We start from the raw sequence: 19,854 nt of genomic DNA on the forward strand, positions 1-19,854 counted from the left end.
AAATCAGAGCCAGGGTAACGCCACAGATGGAGGCCATTCAGCCCTGGTCAGAGGATCGTCAGCCATCAGCTCCTTGACCCTGCTCTGCCATTCAATAAGATCATGGCTGATCTGGTTGTGGTCTCAACTCCACTTTCCTGTCTGTCCATTAACACCACCCCCCCAACCCCCGCTGCCCCCCATAACCCTTGACTCACTTGTCTATCAAACATCTGTCTAATTCTGCCTTGAATAAATTCAATAACACAGCCTCCATTGCCTTCTGGGGAACATTCCTCACACTAACGACCCTCTGAGAAAACCAAAAAAACCTCTTCATCTTTGTTTGAAATGGGGGACCTCTTACTCTTCTGGAACTAACTCACCTGGTCCCACTCTCCTGCCCTTTCCCTGGACATGCTGCAGGTATTGGTCCAATTTTCTTTTGAAATCCACGACTGAATCTGCCTCCCCCACACTCTATCTAACCCAGCCGCCGGCTCCACCCCTCCCCGCTCACCGGGCAGTTTCTCAGCAATAAACAGCCGCCTCACCGCTTGGTACAACCCCGGGACCGGGAGTTTCTTATTGAGAGTTTGAGGATTCCACTGGGTATTTGTGAAGCCGCATACACTCAGCCGCCGCCATTTTTCCCCACCTCTTCGGCCCCTCCAATCGTCCCCTAGCAATCAGCCGCCTCCATTCCTCCCCACTCACTCGGCTCCTTCATTCCTGCCCACCCACCGACTCCATTCACTCCTATTGCTCAGCTCAAGTTAGAGCCCGCAATGCGCATGCTCCTGGCAGAGTCCGGTACTGCGCCTGCGCGGGGAAATCCTGCAGCGAGGACAGGGCACATTCAACCCCGCAGCGAAGGCTGGGTAGGATTACCGCCATTGAAAGGCCACGTGGCTGAATTGAAAATTATGTTTTGTGATTCGAAGACAATGAAGCCAGTGGACCAATGTATACAATTATCTTTTAAAATCACTTGTTCATTCCAGCTGCTGAGACTCCAAAGTGTTCACATCCAACTGTTGGGGTTTGTTCTGCTGTTGATTACTCCCAGAACAGAACAGAAGTGGAGGTTTCATGCACTTTGGTTGTTGGAACAAATTATTTAATAATTCTGTACATTATCTCCACGGCTCCAATTGTAAACGGAGTAGAAAACATAATTCTGTCTTTAACGTGTTGCCTTTTCCATGCCTCGGCTCTTACCCAGCATTCGCTGCTTGTTAGAATGTGCCCCATCTTAACCACAGGGGCTCCCGCGCAGGCGCAGTGGTGGGTTGTGAACGGAGCATGCGCAGTACAAGGTTCAGGCTGGCGCATACGCAGCCTGGATGTTGCACCTGCGGGGAGGCGGTTATCTCGACTCCGCAACCCGAGAGAAACGGCCGATTGTAAGAGGGTTGGAGGCGGCGGAGTGGGTGGGGAGACCTCACAAACACCCAGTGGAGCCGCCAAACCCCAATAACAAAATCCGGGGCGGCGGCTGTTTACCGGGTGAGCGGGGAGGGATGGAGCCGGCGGCTGGGTTAGACAGGAGGGTTCACAAACACCCCGTGTAGACCCCGAACCCCCAGTAAGACGATCCTGGGTCCGGGTTTGAACCGGCGGCAGCTGCTCGGGGTATTCCCGCTGACAGGCCCGGGGGTCAACGGCCGCCATCTTTATAGGGGTCAGTGTGCGGCGGAGCGCATGCGCTGCCACAGATGGCTCAGCCCCGCCCCTCATTCATTCCGATTGGCTGGAGGACCAGCCGCTGCCGCTCGGTCCTCCAGCCCCGCCCCCTTCCTATTGGTCAGAGTCACAGAAACAGGCCCTTCGGCCCATCCTGTCTGTGCCGGCCATCGAGCACCTGTCTATTCTAATCCCATTTTCCAGCACTTGGCCCCTAACCCTGTAAGCTGTGGCGTTTCAGGTGTTCATCTAAATCTTCTCAAATGTTGTTGCCTCTACCACCCCCTCAGGCAGTGAGTTCCAGACTCCAACCACCCTCTTGGTGAAAAAAAATCCTCAAATGGCCTCTACACCTCCTGCCCCTTACCTTAAATCGATGACCCCTGGTTAATGACACCCCTGCTAAGGGGAAATGCTTCTTCACTTCCACCCTATTTATGCCCATCATAATTTTGTATACCGCTATCAGTTCCCCCTTCAGGCTTCTCTGCTCTAAGTAAAACAACCCTAGCGTATCCAGTCTCTCTTCATAGCTGAAACTCTCCAGCCCAGGCTACATCCTGGTGAATCTCCTTTGCACCTCTCCAGTGCAGCTGGGGAGGCCGGAGCTGGAGCCAGAGATGCCACCAATCACTCCCCAGTCATTATGAGCTGGAGTAAGAGCAGTGCAGAAGCCCTAGGATGTGGTTGGGGAGGATTCAGAAACACCCGCTGGAGGCAGGAAACTGCCAATAAGAACCTGCAGCTCTGGGGCTTTTCACCATGAACAGGCCCAGGTTAACAGCCGCCATCTTGCTTCAGCAGCGAGCTTTGCGCATGCCCGGCTATCCTGGTGAAATGAGAGTAGGCGGGGCTTCAAGGTCCCAGTGACCAGGAGAAAAGTGATTCATTCATTGATTTTATTCTCACTCTGCACACAGGGGTTTGAGAACTGAACTGAACCAGAGCAGATGGAGGGAGAAAACTCGGAGTGGAGGAAATATATGGGGGAGATGGTATGATGGGTTTGGAATTTAGCACAGAAAATGGGAGTGTGTTTGGGCCAAGGGTTCGCAGCTTTGGGAAATGAGAAAGTAAAAACAAGAACTGTTTGCTCTGAATTCCTATGCTGTACTTACAGTGATTACTTTTGTAACCTCTCTTTACAGGACTTAGAAAGGAAGGTTTTGGAGATGTGCACTGAAACTAAACATCTTGGCTGAGTCAATTGGTTATCCAGAACCTGAATACCATCGACCTTTGTAGGTGGAAGGGAAAATGTTCGTCCATTTTGTCTCCAAGAAAATAATTGAAACATAAATGTGACTGGACAAGCATCGAGACTCATACCCCCGAGTGAGAGTGTTCCAGCACGCTGACTGTGGAAGGCGCTTTAACCAGTTACACAGCCTGGACAAACATCACACCATTCACAGCAGAGAGAAACTGTCACCTGTTCTGTGTATGGACAAGGTTCCAATTGATCGGCTCAACTGTAGAAACATAAAGACATTGGCACCATGGAAAAACCTTGGAAATGTGAGGACTGTGGCAAAGGATTCATTTATCCATCCCGGCTGGAATACCATAGACGCAGTCACACTGGGGAGAGGCCGTTCACCTGCTCCAAGTGTGGGAAGGGATTCACTCAGAAAACCTCCCTGATGTTACACCAGAGAATTCACACTGAGGAGAGGCCCTTCAGCTGCACTTACTGTGGGAAGAGGTTCAGGTATTCATCCACCCTCACGACACACCAGCGAGTTCACATTGGGGAGCGACCGTTCACCTGCTCCATGTGTGGGAAGGGATTCACTCAGTCAGCCAGCCTGCTGAATCACCAGCGAATTCACACTGGGGAAAAGCCATTCACCTGCTCTGTGTGTGGGGAGGGTTTCACTCGGTCATCCAGTCTTTGGTCACACCAGCAAATTCATACTGAGGAGAAGCCTTTCAGCTGCACCTCTTGTGGAAAGAGTTTCGGGCATTCATCCACACTCGCTGTACACCAACGTACTCACACTGGGGAGAGACTGTTCACCTGCTCTGTGTGTGGGAAGGGATTCACTCAGTCATTTGACCTGGTTAGACACCAGCGGCTTCACACTGGGGAGATACCGTTCACCTGCTCCGTTTGTGGGAAGGGATTTGCTCGATTATTCAGCCCCCAGTTACACCAGCGAATTCACACTGAGGAGAGTCCATTCAGGTGCAGTACCTGTGGAAAGAGTTTCATACAGTCATCTGTCCTCATTGAACACCAGTGAATTCACACTGAGGAGAAGCCATTCAGCTGCACTTCCTGTGGAAAGAGGTTCAGACATTCTTCTGCCCTCACTGTACACCAGCGCACTCACACTGGGGAGAGGCCGTTCACCTTCTCCGTGTGTGGGAAAAAATTTGCTCAGTCATTTGATCTGGTGAAACACCAGCGAATTCACACTGGGGAGAGACCATTCACCTGCTCCGCGTGTGGGAAGGGATTTGCTCGGTTATCCAGCCTTCAGTCACACCAGCGAATTCACACTGAGAAGAGCCCATTCAGCTGAAATAGCTGTGGAAAGAGTTTCAGACAGACATCTGAGCTGACTGTACACCAGCGAATTCACATTGAGGAGAGACCATTCACCTGCTCCGTGTGTGGAAAGGGATTCACAGGATCCTCCAACCTGCGGACTCATCAGTGAATTCATAAATGACTGTGGAGTTGGATTCTGTGATTAGTGCTTCTGTTAATCACGTCCAGGATTGATAGTCGGACAATAATTAGGTTTGTTCCTGCTGATGTTGACCGCCGTATAACTGGCTGGAGTTTAATATTCTGTTTCTGTCACTGATTTTCTGGACTGTAGTGTATTTCTTAAAAGCACCATCTGTGATCTTACACTTAATTCAAGAACCCATGACAGGAACGCATTTATAATAAAATTATTAACTTTTACTTTATCCTAAATTTATCTTTGGTACGAACTCTACAATTCAGTGTCTGAGAGGTTCCACTGATTAACATCTCCAATTAGAAAGTGCTGATTAATCCTTGCTGACAATTCTTACTGACTTGTACATTACTCACAGTGACACCTCCATTATGTTATTAAATTATCAAGGAAGATAAACAAAATAGTGAAGTATTTTATAGGCTCATCAGTAAAAGCTTCATCAGTCAATGTTGATATTGCTGAATCTTGGAAGTCGCTGAGTTCAATCATTTCTGACACAGCAGCAGCAACATTTGGGAAAGGTGGAACCCACAACAAAGACTGGTTTGAGACCTACTCAGCAGAGATGAATCTGTCATTGAAGCAAAAAGCAAAGCCTACCTGATTACAACATAAATTCAACAGCTAGAACACTGTAACTTGAAAGTAGCTGAGACAGTTGTGTAAAAGACAGGGAGATACTGTGCAAATAAACACTGGATCAGCCCACGTCAAGAAACCAAACTGCCTGTGACAATGGAAATCTACGTGCTGTGTATGATGGGATCAGGAGGGCGCTTGGTCCGACCATCACCAAAGTTACCCCCTGAGATCAGCAGATGGTGAAGTTCTCACTGACAGATGTAAACAGATGTCCCGCTGGGGTGAACTTTATTGTGAGCTGTGCTCCCATGAGACAGACATCTCCCAGTCTCCGTTTGACTCTCTCCTGCAGCTTCCTGTCATGGTTGAGTTGGATGAGGAGCCCTCATCACGTGAGCTCGAAAAGGCCATTGATTGTTTAGCAAGCGGAAAGACACCCGGCAGGGATGGAATTCCAGCTGAACTGCTCAAGCCCGGAAAGTCCCATCTACTGTCACAGCTTCATGAGCTCCTCCTTCTCTGTTGGGAGGTAGGATCCATTCCACAGGACACGTGTGATTGAAGAATGATCACAATATACAAAAAGAAAGGTGACAGAGGAGATTGCAACAACTACAGGGACATCTCACTCCTTAGCATCACAGGGACGACCTTCACTAGGGTCAGGCTTAAAAGACACCATCTACTTGCAGAGCGAGTGTATCCAGAAGCACAGTGCGGTTTCTGTGCTGGCAGATCTAAAGTGGACATGATCTTCTCCATACGCCAGCTACAAGAGAAGTTTACAATTGGGATTGAATCTAAAATGTTGCCAGCTTCTGTGCTGAGAAAAGTGAAAGGTTATAATGACTGAGTGAAAGTAAACCTTTAGGTATGAATCACAATGAACTTGTACAATTGTAAAAGGCATCGAAAAGTTGGATTCCCTAAAGATAAGCTTCAGCCTTGATGTTATGATCTGGAGCTCACAAGCTGTGGGAAGCTCCACCCTCTTTAACTCTTTTCAGTCTCAGAAGGTTGAAGCTCCTTTTGCCTGTGAAAGTGAACTTTTTCAGTTTTATTTTTCTTCAGTTTTATTACCGTCATTTGGAAAGGTACCTGAAGAAAGAAGAAAAAAAACATTTGTGAAAAGCTGTGAAAAATACCAAAAGAATTGGAAAAACAGAAATTGAAATAGGGTTTGGTTCATCCTTGATCTGAAAATGAAGTTACATAAAGTTGACACAAGTGTGCACATTTGAGAATGTTTCTTCAGTCCCTTTGCTAACAAGCTGAGAAGTTAACCCCTTCCACTACAGCACGGTGACAATTTAAACAAAAGGCTTTGCTTTTTAAAGATTTGGCTTCATCCCATTTGTTATCATTCAGGACAAAGTGCCTGAGAACAGGAGATATGGGAGTGATCTACAGTCTGATAGCAAGTCTCTGTACTTATGTCTCTGATCTACAAACACCATATTATGTGATATTAAATGGGACAGTAAAGTTTCCCCAGCACTCCTGAATGAGATCGAATGGTAATTAATGGAATGATGCATTTAGAATAAAAGAGAGAATCACAGCACCAATTGGGAATAGGAATAACTCATTCTGGGTATAGCTCAATGGAATAGTTAAATCTGATACATAGGTACATTCTAGGGAATGTGGGGACGAGGCGAGTTTTTCCAGCATTTTCTGTTTTTGTTTCAGATTTCCAGCGTCCACAGTATTTTGCTTTTAACTGAACCTGATAAGTCTGGCCACTACCTGAAGGCATTGGAACTATGCAGGGAAGGTGAGCAAAGATCTTGAGATAGACACCACCTTGATCTTTTGATAAGATCACATGAAAGTTGAAGAGCAGACTGTATCAGATGACAAGAGGGGATGCTATTCGGACGCTGATGTGAGCGTGCAGATGTGATATGTTATGTGTGCTGCATTGAACATGTGGAAACCCATGGTGACCCTGCACTGAAGAACAGGCCTCAGACATACTCAGCTACTGGAAAACATCAATGACCTTCCTTCCATCATAAAGTCAGAAGTGGGGATGTTCTCTGATGATTGCACAATGTTCAGCACCATTCACGACTCCTCAAATACTGAAGCAGTCCATGTCCAAATGCAGCAAGACCTGGACAATATCCAGGCTTGGGCTTACAACTGGCAAGTAACATTCACCTCACACAAGTGCCAGACAATGACCATCTCCAGCAAGAAAATCCAACTATCACCTCTTGATGTTCAATGGCATTACCATCACTGAAACCCCACGATCAACATCCTGGGGGGGTCCAGAAACTGAACTGGCCTAGCCATATAAATACTGTGGCTACAAGATCAGGTCAGAGGCTAGGAATCCTGCAATGTGTAACTCAGCTCCTGACTCCACAAAGTCTGTTCACCATCTACAAGGCACAAGTCAGGAGTGTGATGGAATACTCCCCAATTGCCTGGATGACTGCAGCTCCCACAACACTCAAAAGGCTTGACACCATCCAGGACAAAGCAGCCCACTTGATTGGCACCCCATCCACAAACATTCACTCCCTCCATCGCCAACACACAGCAGCAGCAGTGTGTACCATCTACAAGATGCATTGCAGGAATTCACCAAGGTTCCTTCGGCAGCACCTTCCAAACCCACCACTACCATCTAGAAGGGCAGCAGATAGATGGGAACATCTCCATCTGGAAGTTCCCCTCCAAGTCACTCACCATTCTGACTTGGAAATATATCACTGTTCCTTCACTGTTGCTGGGTCAAAATCCTGGAACTCCCTTCCTAACAGCACTGTGGGTGTACCTACACCACATGGACTGCAGTGGTTCAAAAAGGCAGTTCACCATCACCTTCTCAAGGGCAACTAGGGATGGGCAATAAATGCTGGCCCAGCCAGCGAAGGCCACATCCCATGAATAAATTTTAAAGAAACTAGAACATGAGTGATTATTGTGGCCGGTAGAATGAGACAACGTTTTAAATGATCAAGACATTGACACATACTCCATGGAGAAACTGTCTTTCAAACATTTAGGATAGAATTAAACACACTGAACATTTCAAAGTGAACAAAATTAATTTGAAGAGGGGAAATAGAATCTGGATTTAAAAAATATCCACGAGGTGGATGCAGGTGAACAGAGAGCTGGAGAATCTTTAAAGTCCGTGCATGAACTTTTGTTTGAACCTGATGTATTTACACCATGTCAATAATTTAGAATTGTGTGGGATGATCGGCAGGTGGTGAGAATGAATCTAAGTCGATAGTTATCACATTTTAGTGGAAAGGTTTTGACATTTACTCTTAGTGGCAGCTCAAGGGCTTGTGTTGCTGATTCTGATCATTCTAGTAACTTTAATACGTTATCTACGGTTTGTCATCAAGAAATTAGGAAAACAAGCTCGGAGCTTAGAAATAGTGAGGTTAGTCAGAAATCTGTTGTGAGAAGTCAATAAGGGGGGGAGATCTGTAGGAAATCACTGTCTGATAACCTAACAAAATCTTCAGAAATGTATTGAGTATTATAGGAATGGCTCTCTCCCTCTCTCTCTTGCATTGGAAAAAAGATTCCTGGCTTGACAAACACAGGACAATGTATCTGTTACCTCATAGGGATGGACTGGGTAGTTACGGGGCAGAATTTCTAGTGGGGACTGAAAATGATGGCTTTGATCTTCCTGATTTTTAACTGGGGGAAATTTCAGCTCATCCAGTACTGGGTGTGGGATAAGCAGTTTGATAATTTAGGGACAGTGGAGGAATGGAGAGGGATGGTGGTGAGGTAGAGCTGGGCGTTGTCAGTGTACGTGTGAAAACTAACACCGTGCTTTTGGATGATGTCACCGAGTGGCAGCATGGAGATGAGAAATAGGATGGGCCAAGGATAGATCTTTTTTAGGATGGGTGAGGACTGGATAAACAGTGAAAGGACAGTACTGGAAGGGAGAGAGAACCATTAACATTATAAGCTAACATGGAGAAGTTGGATGGACAGCAGTTCAGTGGGAATTGGGTCACTGGAGCAGAAGGCGAGTCTCATGGACAAGATGAGCACTGAGAGGACATGAGGGGAGATGGGAGAGAATCTGGAGAAAGATGTGGGTTCAGGGCTCAGACAAGGGGGGATTTTAGAGACAGTTTGTTCCGCTGGGTTAGTGGAAGGGAGGGAAGCAGCAGAGGCAGCTGATCGGATTGTCTCAATCTTAGTGACAAAGAAGCTCCATGAGCTCCTCACGCTTGTTTCTGGTGGTGAGGATGGAGGAGACAGGGGTGAGGGAGAGCCCTTCGAAAGGAACTAACCTGTGTTAGAGATATTAAAAAGACTTGACACACAGTGTTTAACATAAAGCTGATTTATTTGACTTTTATCCAAAATATAAACAACTGCAGCTGGGCTGGAGTTTATTAACATCAGCAGAAACAGACCCCAGTGAACATGGTTCAGTCCTGGATGTGATTAACAGAAAAATCCAATCACTGTAGTTTCTTGTGAATTCGCTGATGTGCAAGTAGGTTGGATGAGGAAGTGAATCCCTTCCCACATACGGAGCAAGTGAACAGCCTCTCCCCAGTGTGAGTGCGCTGGTGTTCAGTGAGTTGAGATGATCGCCTGAACCCAGTCCCACAGTGAGAGCACCTGAATGGTCTCTCATCAGTGTGAACATGTTGATGGAGCATCAGTCCCCTGGTACTTTTATAGCACTTCCCGCAGTCTGGGCACTTAAATGGCCTCTCTCCAGTGTGAACTTGCTGGTGTGTCAGCAGATTGGATGAATCAGCAAATCCTTTCCCACATTCAGAACAGATAAAGGGCCTTTCTCCAGTGTGAAGCAGCTGGTGTGTCCGCAATGCCGATGACTGAGTGAATCCTTTGCCACACTCTGAGCAGGAGAATGGTCTCTCCCCAGTGTGAACTCGCTGGTGTACAGTGAGTTCAGATGGTCGCTTGAACCCAGTCCCACAGTGAGAACACCTGAACGGTTTCTCGTCAGTGTGAACACGTTGATGGGAAATCAGTTCCTGGGAACTTATATAGCCTTTCCCGCAGTCTGGGCATTTAAAATGTCTCTCATCAGTGTGAACACGTTGATGGTGTGTCAGCAGGTGGGATAACTGAATGAATCTCTTCCCACACTCTGAGCAGGTGAATGGCCTTTCTCCAGTGTGAACTCGCTGGTGTGTCAGCAGGTCAGATGATTGAGTGAATCCCTTCCCACACTCGGAGCAAGTGAACGGTCTCTCCCCAGTGTGAATTCGCTGGTGTACAGTGAGTTGAGATGATCGTCTGAATCCAGTCCCACAGTGAGAGCACCTGAACGGTTTCTCATCAGTGTGAACATGTTGATGGTACATCAGATTTCTGGAACTTTTAAAATGCTTCCCGCAGTCTGGACATTTAAAAGGTTTCTCGTCAGTGTGAACTCGCTGGTGTTTCTGCAGGGTGGATGAATCAGTGAATCCCTTCCCACACTTGGAGCAGGTGAATGGTCTCTCCCCAGTGTGAGTGCGTTGATGAATTTCCAGTGCAGATGGGTAACTGAATCCCTTCCCACAATCCGGACGTTTCCATGGTTTCTCCATAACGTCAACGGTGCTTTTTCCTTCCATGTTCAAAATGCGATGATATTCAGCTTGCTTAATTTGGGGGACTTGGTCAGATCCTGATGTGATGTTTGGTTTGAGTTTCCCAACTGCAAATCCTCCCCTTCTAACACCCTGTGGAATTGATTTAAAACAGAAAAAAGGGAGTGAGAGAGAACCCACAAAAACACAAAGGCAGGTTGTGAAATTGAGCTGAATGAATCTGGGAATTTGTGGGGCCGGCACGAGGAAAAAGTGACCATGAAAACTGCTGGATTGTCGTAAAAACCCAACTGGTTCACTAATGTCCTTCAGGGAAGGGAACCTGCCACTCAGTCTGATTGTACACAAGACTCTGGCATCTATAGGAGGAGGGAGGGAGAGGGAGAGAGAGTTGGGAGCGGCAAGGGGTGCAGGAGAGAGATTTCACATTTTTACAATTCACAATCTCCAAAATTACAAATCTCCACGGCCTAGAAGGACCAGGGTAGCAGGTGCATCTGAACATCATCACCTCCAAGTTCCCCTCCAAGTCACACACCGTCCTGGCTTGTCTGACATCCACTGTCTTCAGTCCCCACTACAAACTCCACTCCCTAGCCACCGACTCCATCACTCTCCCTGACAACTGCTTGCCGCTGAAGCAGGCTGTTCACAAACATGGTGAAATATTTCACCCCAAGATGAGTTTCCAACCACATATCCACATAATCACCAAGACCGCCTATTTCCACCTCAGTAACATCGCCCGACTCCACCCCAGTCTCAGCTCATCTGCTGCTGAAACTCTCATCCATTCCTTTGGTACCCCGAGACTTAACTATCCTAACGCAAGCCTGGCCGGCCTCTAACATACAACCCCATGCAATCTCCAGGTCATCATAAACTCTGCTGCCCGTGTGCTTACTCGCACCAAGCCTTGTCCACCCATCACCTCTGTGGTCACTGACCTACAAAGGTCAAAGATTCAAAGTTCAAGATGCAACAAATTTTTAAATTTCTCGTTCTTTCAAATCCCTCCATGGTCTCGCTCCTCCCTTTCTCTGTCATCTCCTTCAGTTTCACAATCCTCCCAGAGATTTTCACTTTCACTAATTCCGGATTGCTGACAATTCTCAATTTTAATTGCTCCACCTTTGATCACAACTGCTGTAATTGCCCCCTATAAAGATGGCGACCGCACATGCACACTGCTGCAATTGCCCCAATGAAGATGGCGACCGCACATGCGCACTGCTTTATATTGGTCCAATAAAGATGGCAATCGCACATGCGCACTCCTGCACCTTGCGTCCTAAAAAGATGGCGGCCGTTAATCTGGGCCCTGATATAGGGAGAAACGACGCTACCGCCAAGTTAGTGCAAACGCCTGGCCGGAAACTTGTAATTTGCGATTTGAGGCATGCAGTAGATATTTATGAAGCCGGCCCACCGATTGGCTGGCTCCTATTCCCCATCACTGACCCGCTGGCTCCGCTCTTTGGCTCTCCTCCCTGAGCCGACGCAATCGCCACGCTCCTCCCAGCACCGCAACTGCGCATGCGCTTGGTAGTGCTCGGAGGGCGCATGCTCGAGTCACAGCCTGACACTGCGCCTGCGCGATAATCTCCTACAGTGAGGATGGAGCATATTCTGCCTCTCGCTGAATGCTGGGTAATCACAACGCCATTGAATTATGTTATTGTTGAATGCAAAATTATATTGTGTGATCCGATTATGATTGGAGCTAAAGATATTAAATTATGACAAAAACAGAATTACCTGGAAAAACTCAGCAGGTCTGGCAGCATCGGTGGAGAAGAAATCAGTTAACGTTTCGAGTCTTCATGACCCTACGGCAGAACTGAAATTATTAAATTATGAAGTCAATTGATGCTGCAACTAAGTGCACAGGAGGAGAACCTACCACCTGGTCTGTGTGCCTACGTGACAAGAGAGGGAGGGAGATGGGACAGGGTGAAGATGAAGGATTTTTTCATCTGCATCACAACCAGAATTTTGACAGGAACTCCCAAACCTAAAGTTTCCACCACATAGAAGTAGGAAGGTAGCAGATTCATAGAAACTCATTCCTCATCTCCAAGTTTCCATCTTAGCCACACACCATCCTGTTTTGGGCATATTCTTACTGTTCCTTCGTCGCTGAGTGAAAATGGTGAAAATCAGGATTTTACCTCATGGCCTTGTGGAAGCACCTTCACTGGACAGTGGTTCAAGACGAAGGTGGCCCACCATTACTTTCGCAAAGGTAACTGGGGATGTGCAATACACTCAGTAGACTTGCTGCAAACACCCACACACCAATAATTAAAAGCCTGTACAGAAATATTTGCTTCTAAAACAATACTCTTTTCATAAGAACATAATATAAGCGAGCAGGAGTAGGCCATTCAGCCCTTCGAGCCCAGTCCACAATTCAATGAGCTCATGGCTGATCATCTACTTTAATACCATTTTCCTGCACTCTGTATTCCTCGAAGTTTTTAATATGTAGAAATCCATCAATCTCAGTCTTGAACATAATAAGAGACTGAGCCTCCACAGCCCTCCGGGGCAAAGAGTTGCAAAGATTCACATCATTCTCAGTGAAAAAATTCCTCCTCATCTCAGTCCTAAAAGGCATCTCTCTTAGTCTAAGACGGTGTCCCCCAGTTCTAGATTCCCCCACCACCCCAGCCAGAAAAATCATGCACGGAAAGATGAGTGGCAGATCAGATGATTGGACAGAATATAAAAACAGCAAAAATGACCTAAGATGAATAAGGAGGGACAATTAGAGTACTAGAGAAAGCTAACTAGAAATATAAAGACATATGGTAAGAGTTTCTATTGATATTTATAAAAGAAAATGTGAGCATGTAAATGAGCATGAGAAAATGTAATAAAGTGAGCATTTGTCGTACAGAAAGTGAGCCTGGGGAACTGATAATGGAAAATAAGGAGATAGCAGATGAATTGAACAGAGATTTTGCATTGGTCTTCACTACTGTGGATACTATAACATCCCAGAAATATCTGTAAATCAGGAATTGGAAGGTAGGAAGGAGCTCAGGAAAATCACCAGGGTAGTGGGACTAAGCAAATTGTTGGAGCTGCGGCTGACATGTCCCAGGGTCTTGATGAAATTCAGGTTCGGGTCTTTAAAGACGTGTCTAGTGAGAGAGTTGATGGTATTTGTTTTAATTTTCTAAAATTCCGTAGGTTTGGGTTAGGTTCCATTAGATTGAAAAGTGGTAAATGTAACTCCTTTACCCAAAAAGGGAGAGAGGCAGAAAACAAGAAACTTCAGGCCAGTTAGCTTAACATCTGCCATTGGGACAATGTTGGAAGCGATTATTAAAGATGTTATAGCAGTGCACTTAGAAAAATTCAAGGTAATCAGGCAAAGTCAACATGGTTTTGTAAAAGGGAAATCATGTTTATCTAGTTTATTGGAGTCGTTTGAAGAAATAAAATGTGCTGTGGATAAATGGGAACTGATGGATGTACTGTATTTAGACTACCAGAAGGTATTTGATAAGGTCCCACCTCAAAGGGTATTGCAGAAAATAAAAGCTCATGGTGTCGGAGGTAACATATTGGCATGGGTAGGAGATTGGCTTGCTAATATGTGACTAAAATATAATAATTTTCATAATATTCTGGTTTATTTTAAAGTAGGTTTATGGGTGTATGTACAGCTGGTTCTGTCTGTATGATTTAATTACATTTGAAGTCAAGTAGACTGCAAGTTTGAAATCATCAGAAGAAGCTAAGTGTTGAAATGTGCTTGGCATGCTAATTAGTAAACATGGATGTAAGGTGTGGAGGGAATTGTTATTTTTAGATACATTAAGGGATTGTTTGGATTTCAAAGGGATCTTATTCTGTTTACAACCAGTCAGATAAGCAACGCTAAGGGGTGTGTTTATTTTCCCAAAGGTTGCTGACAATATTTTATATTATGAGGAAGATACAGTTTCAAAGGCACATGGGACAATAGAATTTACATATTAAAGAGAGAGAAATATAAAAGAAAATGAAAGGAAAGGGCCATGTAAGACCTAACAAGAGAAACATACGTTAGGTTCTGATGAATCGAGTGACTCTGTCAGGTTTTGATCTGATGTTTGGTTTCAGTTTCCCGCCTTCAAATCCTGTTCTTCTAATATCCTGTAAAAAAAATCATCGGAGTCAGTCCAAGAATAGAAATTGAGAAGAGACAAACACTTCTCTTGGTTTGAGTTTGCTGTGTGTAAATCCTCCCCTTCTAACCTCCGGAAAAGGAGTTTCCAAAATCCATCCCTGTCAGTCCAGGATAGAAATCCACAACATTCTCTCCTCTTGCTACCTGGACCACGATGACCGCGCATGCGCCCTGCTGGATCTTTTCGGGCCTCCAAACTGTGGACGCGGCTCCATAGCTATTACGGGCCCGTTCGGTGCTAACGTGAGCTCTATAGGCACTTAATCCGCTTTTGAGGCTTCCACTGGGTGTTCTTGAACCTTCCCCACCCACTTGGCCACCTCCATTACCCTCCAAAACACGGCAATTTCTCTCCGATTGCACAGTCGATATAACCACATCCCTACAGCTGCAGCACCCACGCTGCGCATGCGCCATGCTTTATCCCCGGTGCGCCTGCGCAAGCGGCGCTTTGAGTGAGAACAGGGCACATTCTATCTCGCCGCGAATTCTGGGTAACATCACCGCCATTGAACGTAAATATTATTCAATCGAAAAGTGGAGTAATAGGGCCAAGATAGAAAATTATTAAATCAATTGATGCAGCAACCAAAGCGTGCTAACGCGGGCCTCATAACTTCTTATTCAGGTTTTGAGGCCTCCGCTGGGTGTTTATGAATCCTCCGCACCCACTCCGCCGCCTCCATTACCCTCCTACAACCAGCCGTTTTTCTCCGGTCACAGAATCGAGATGTCTGCCTCCCCGCAGCCGCAGCACCCGCACTGCGCATGTGCTAGTCTAAAAGCGAAATGCGCACGCTCGAGTCACAAATGCCACTGCGCCTGCGCAAGAGGCTCCTGCATTGAGAATAAGACACATTCTGCCTCTCTATGAATGCCGAGCAAGAGCACCGTTCAATCGAAAACTATGTTATATGATCCGATTATGATTGGCGGCATAGGACCAATATATAAAATTATTAAATAAATTGATGCAGCAACCAAAGTGCACGAACCCTCGAGCAGTTCTGTACTGAGTGTAATTAACAGCAGAACAAACCCTTACAGTTCGATGTGAACTCACTGGAATCTCAGAAACTGGGGTGAACAAGTGATTTTTTTCCCCCATATGAAAAATCTAATCTGTGTCTTGCCAGAATGCACCATTTGTGGATAAAATGCTTTGAACTTTTAAGGCTGGATTGTTAACAGATGGAGAAACCGAGTAAATCCCTCCTCACATGTGAAATAGCCGAATGATTCTCTCTCAATTTTGACTGTCTCAGTAAATGGGACGACCGAGTGAATTTCTGCCCACCTTCAGCTGGTGAACTGTCTTTTCGCAATGGGATTTTACCCATGGGTTTCCAGGTCAGACATGGATCTCTAGCCATTCTGGTAAGGGATTCCAGATTCTCAACACTTTACACTGATAGAAAATCAAAATACTGCAGATGCTATAAATCTGAAATTAAAACAGAACATTCAGAAATTCTCATCACTTCTGCTAATGAACGTGGAAACAGAATCATAGTTCATATTTCAGGTCTGTGACCTTTCGTCAGAACTGTATAACTGGATTCAAGTTCAATGACCTGAAACATTCACTCTGTTTTCACTTCCATAGATATTGCTAAGTGTTCCCAATATTTTCTGTTTTAAGTTCGGATTTCCAGCAGCTGCAGTATGCTGGTCACTGTGAATCAGTTTTCTCTCACTTAACGTTACCTGGTTAAATAGGTAAAAGATCGAGGTTTTAAATAATGAGACAGCAGTTACTGTCACTCTGTTCGACATGAAATGAAACAAAATGGCAATTGCTCATCTTTAAAAAAATCTTTCATGGGATGTTGGTGTCGCTGTCAAGGGCAGCATTTGTTCTCCATCCCTAATTAACCTTGAACGGGATGACTTGCGCAGCTATTTCAGAGGGCAGCTAAGAGTCAATCGTATTGCTGTGGGTCTGGAGTCACATGATTGGGTAAGGACGCCACATTTCTGTCCTGAAAGGATATTAGTGAACCAGGTGGGTTCTCAGGACAATCGAAGAAAGCTTCAATTCACCATTATTGAGACTAGCTTTCAATTCCAGATTTATTAATTCAATTCCCAATTCACCAAGGCGCATTCAACAGCATCTTCCAAACCCGTGACCTCTACCACCTCGAAGGACAAGGGAAGAGGATGATAGGAACACAACCACCGGCAAATTCCCCTCCAAGACTGACTTGGAATTGTATCGCCGTTCCTCCACTGTCACTGGGTCAAAATCCTGGCAGCCCCTCCTCAACAGCACTGTGGGTATACCTGCACCACATAGACTTCAGTCACTCAAGAAGAGGCTCACCAACACCTTCTCAGGGGAAAATTAATGACGGACAAGATATATATTGGCAGAGCCAGCGATGCCCGCATCCCATGGAAGAATGAAAAATCAAAATCTCAATTTGTGGTGGAATCTGAAACCCTATGCCTGGGCCTCTGGATTAATTCTCACTGATATTACTACTGTACCACCTCCATCCCGAAACAATTCAGGGGTAAACCTTCCACGTGAGACCTAAGTGAGGTGGGGGGGGGTGGGGAGTGGGAAGGGTAAAACTCCAAGAAGTATGACTAATGGGAAACAAAGCAGCAGGTTAGCATGTGGGGGGGTGGATTCAACTTCATGGAAAATTATGAAAAAACTGAAAAGAAAGGAGAGCCCAGGAGAAGCTATTAAAGTCTCCAGAACACAAAATAGGACAGAGTGTTTCGAAAGGACTAGGAATCTAACTTCAAGCACATCAGATAAAGGGACGACAATGAGAAAGGGGACGGGAAATACAGGACTGAAGGTGTTGTATCTGAATGCACGCAGTATACAAAATAAGGTATATGAGCTTGTGGCACAGATTGAAATTGGCAGGTATGATGTGGTGGGCATTATGGAGACATGGCTGCAAGGGGATCAGGACTGGGAGCTAAATATCCAAGGATATACATCCTATCAAAAAGACAGGCAGGTTGGCAGAGGGGGTGGGGTTGCTTTGTTAGAAAGAAATGAAATTAAATCGATAGCAAGAAATGACATAGGGTCAGATGATGTCGAATCTGTGTGGGTAGAGTTGAGGAACCCAAAGGTAAAAAAACCATAATGGGAGTTATGTACAGGCCTCCGAACAGTAGTCAGGATGTGGGGCACAAGATACACCAGGAGATAGAAAAGGTGTGTAAGAAAGGCAAGGTTCCAGTGATCATTGGGGATTTCAATATGCAGGTAGACTGGGAAAATCAGGTTGGTAGTGGATCCCAAGAAAAGGAATTTGTGGAATGTCTACGAGATGGCTTTTTCGAACAGCTTGTGGTGGAGCCCACTAGGGAACAGGCAATTCTAGATTTAGTGATGTGTAATGAGGCAGATTTGATAAGGGAGCTTAAGGTGAAAGAACCCTTAGGAGGAAGTGACCATAATATGATAGAATTTACCCTGCAATTTGAGAGGAAAAAGCTGGAATCAGATGTAACGGTATTACAGTTGAATAAAGGCAACTACAGAGGCATGAGGGAGGAGCTGGCCAGAATTTACTGGGAGATGAGCCTAGCAGGAAAGACAGTGGAACAGCAATGGCAGGAGTTTCTGAGAGTAATTTGGGAGACACAGAAAAATTTCATCCATAGGAAGAAGAAGCATACTAAAGGGAGGACGAGGCAACCATGGCTGACAAGGGAAGTCAGGGACAGCATAAAAACTAAAGAGAAAGCATACAATGCGGCGAAGAGCAATGGGAAACCAGGGGATTGGGAAGCCTACAAAGACCAACAGTAGACAACTAAAAAAGAAATAAGGAGGGAGAAGATTAAATATGAGGGGAAACTAGCCAGTAATATAAAAGAAGATTGCAAGAGTTTTTTTTAGATATATAAAGGGTAAGAGAGAGGAAAAAGTGGACATTGGGCCGCTAGAAAATGACACTGGACAAGTAGTAGTGGGGAACAAAGAAATGGCGGAGGAACTGAATAGGTACTTTGCGTCAGTCTTCACAATGGAAGACACGAGTGACATGCCCAAAGTTCAAGAGAGTCGGGGGGCAGAGTTGAGTATGGTGGCCATTACCAAGGAGAAGGTGCTAGGAAAACTGAAAGGTCTGAACGTGGATAAATAACCTGGACCAGATGGATTACACCCCAGAGTTCTGAAGGAGATAGCTGAAGAGATAGTGAAGGCGTTAGTGGTGATCATTCAGGAATCACTCGAGTCAGGGAGGGTCCCAGAGGACTGGAAAATCGCTAATGTAAACCCCCTGTTTAAGAAGGGAGTGAGGCAAAAGACGTGAAATTACAGGCCAATTAGCCTGACCTCGGTCGTTGGTAAGATTTTAGAGTCCATTATTAAGGATGAGATTTCAGAATACTTGGAAGTGCATGGCAAAAGAGGGCAAAGTCAGCATGGTTTCATCAAGGGGAGGTCATGCCTAACAAATCTGTTAGAATTCTTTGAGGAGGTAACGAGTAGGTTAGACAAAAGAGAGCCAATGGATGTTACCTACTCGGACTTCCAGAAGGTCTTTGACAAGGTGCTGCACAGGAGGCTGCTCAGTAAGATAAGAGCCCATGGTGTTAGAGGCAAGGTACTAGCATGGATGGAAGATTGGCTGTCTGGCAGGAGGCAGAGAGTGGGGATAAGAGGGTCCTTCTCAGGATGGCGGCCGGTGACTAGTGGAGTTCCGCAGGGGTCAGTGTTGGGACCACAACTTTTCACTTTATACATTAATGATCTAGATGAAGGAACTGAGGTCATCCTGACTAAGTTTGCAGATGATACAAAGATAAGTGGAGGGACAGGGAGTATTGAAGAGGCGGGGAGGCTGCAGAAGGCTTTGGACAGGTTCGGAGATTGGGCAAAGAAGTGGCAGATGGAATACAACGTGGGGAAGTGTGAGGTCATGCACTTTGGTAGGAAGAATAGAGGCATAGACTATTTTCTAAATGGGGAGAGAATTCAGAAATCTGGAGTGCAAAGGGACTTGGGAGTCCTAGTCCAGGATTCCCTTAAGGTTAACTTGCAGGTTGAGTCAGTAGTTAGGAAGGCAAATGCAATGTTGGCATTTATTTCGAGAGGACTAGAATAGAAAAGCAGCAATGTGCTGCTGAGGCTTTATAAGGATCTGGTCAGACCACGTTTAGAATATTG

At 45.7% G+C, this 19,854-nt stretch overlaps 2 protein-coding genes across 2 annotated transcripts in view; both read left to right on the forward strand.

Annotated features, from left to right (window-relative positions):
* Nucleotides 1–19,854, forward strand: part of LOC144697991 (uncharacterized) — a 62,423-nt gene that overhangs the window by 26,015 nt on the left and 16,554 nt on the right. Inside the window, 2 exon segments of the mRNA XM_078569941.1 lie at nucleotides 3,161–4,188; nucleotides 6,018–6,040. Of these exon segments, the coding sequence (XP_078426067.1) occupies nucleotides 3,161–4,188; nucleotides 6,018–6,040 (1,051 nt within the window).
* Nucleotides 4,524–19,854, forward strand: part of LOC144698497 (uncharacterized) — a 757,701-nt gene continuing 742,370 nt past the window's right edge. Inside the window, exon 1 of the mRNA XM_078570437.1 lies at nucleotides 4,524–6,408. The gene's annotated coding sequence lies outside the window, so the exon portion shown is untranslated. The remainder of the gene's footprint in view (nucleotides 6,409–19,854) is intronic.

The sequence above is a fragment of the Cetorhinus maximus genome, chromosome 23, assembly GCF_964194155.1.
Source record: "Cetorhinus maximus chromosome 23, sCetMax3.hap1.1, whole genome shotgun sequence".
Lineage (NCBI taxonomy): Eukaryota > Metazoa > Chordata > Chondrichthyes > Lamniformes > Cetorhinidae > Cetorhinus > Cetorhinus maximus.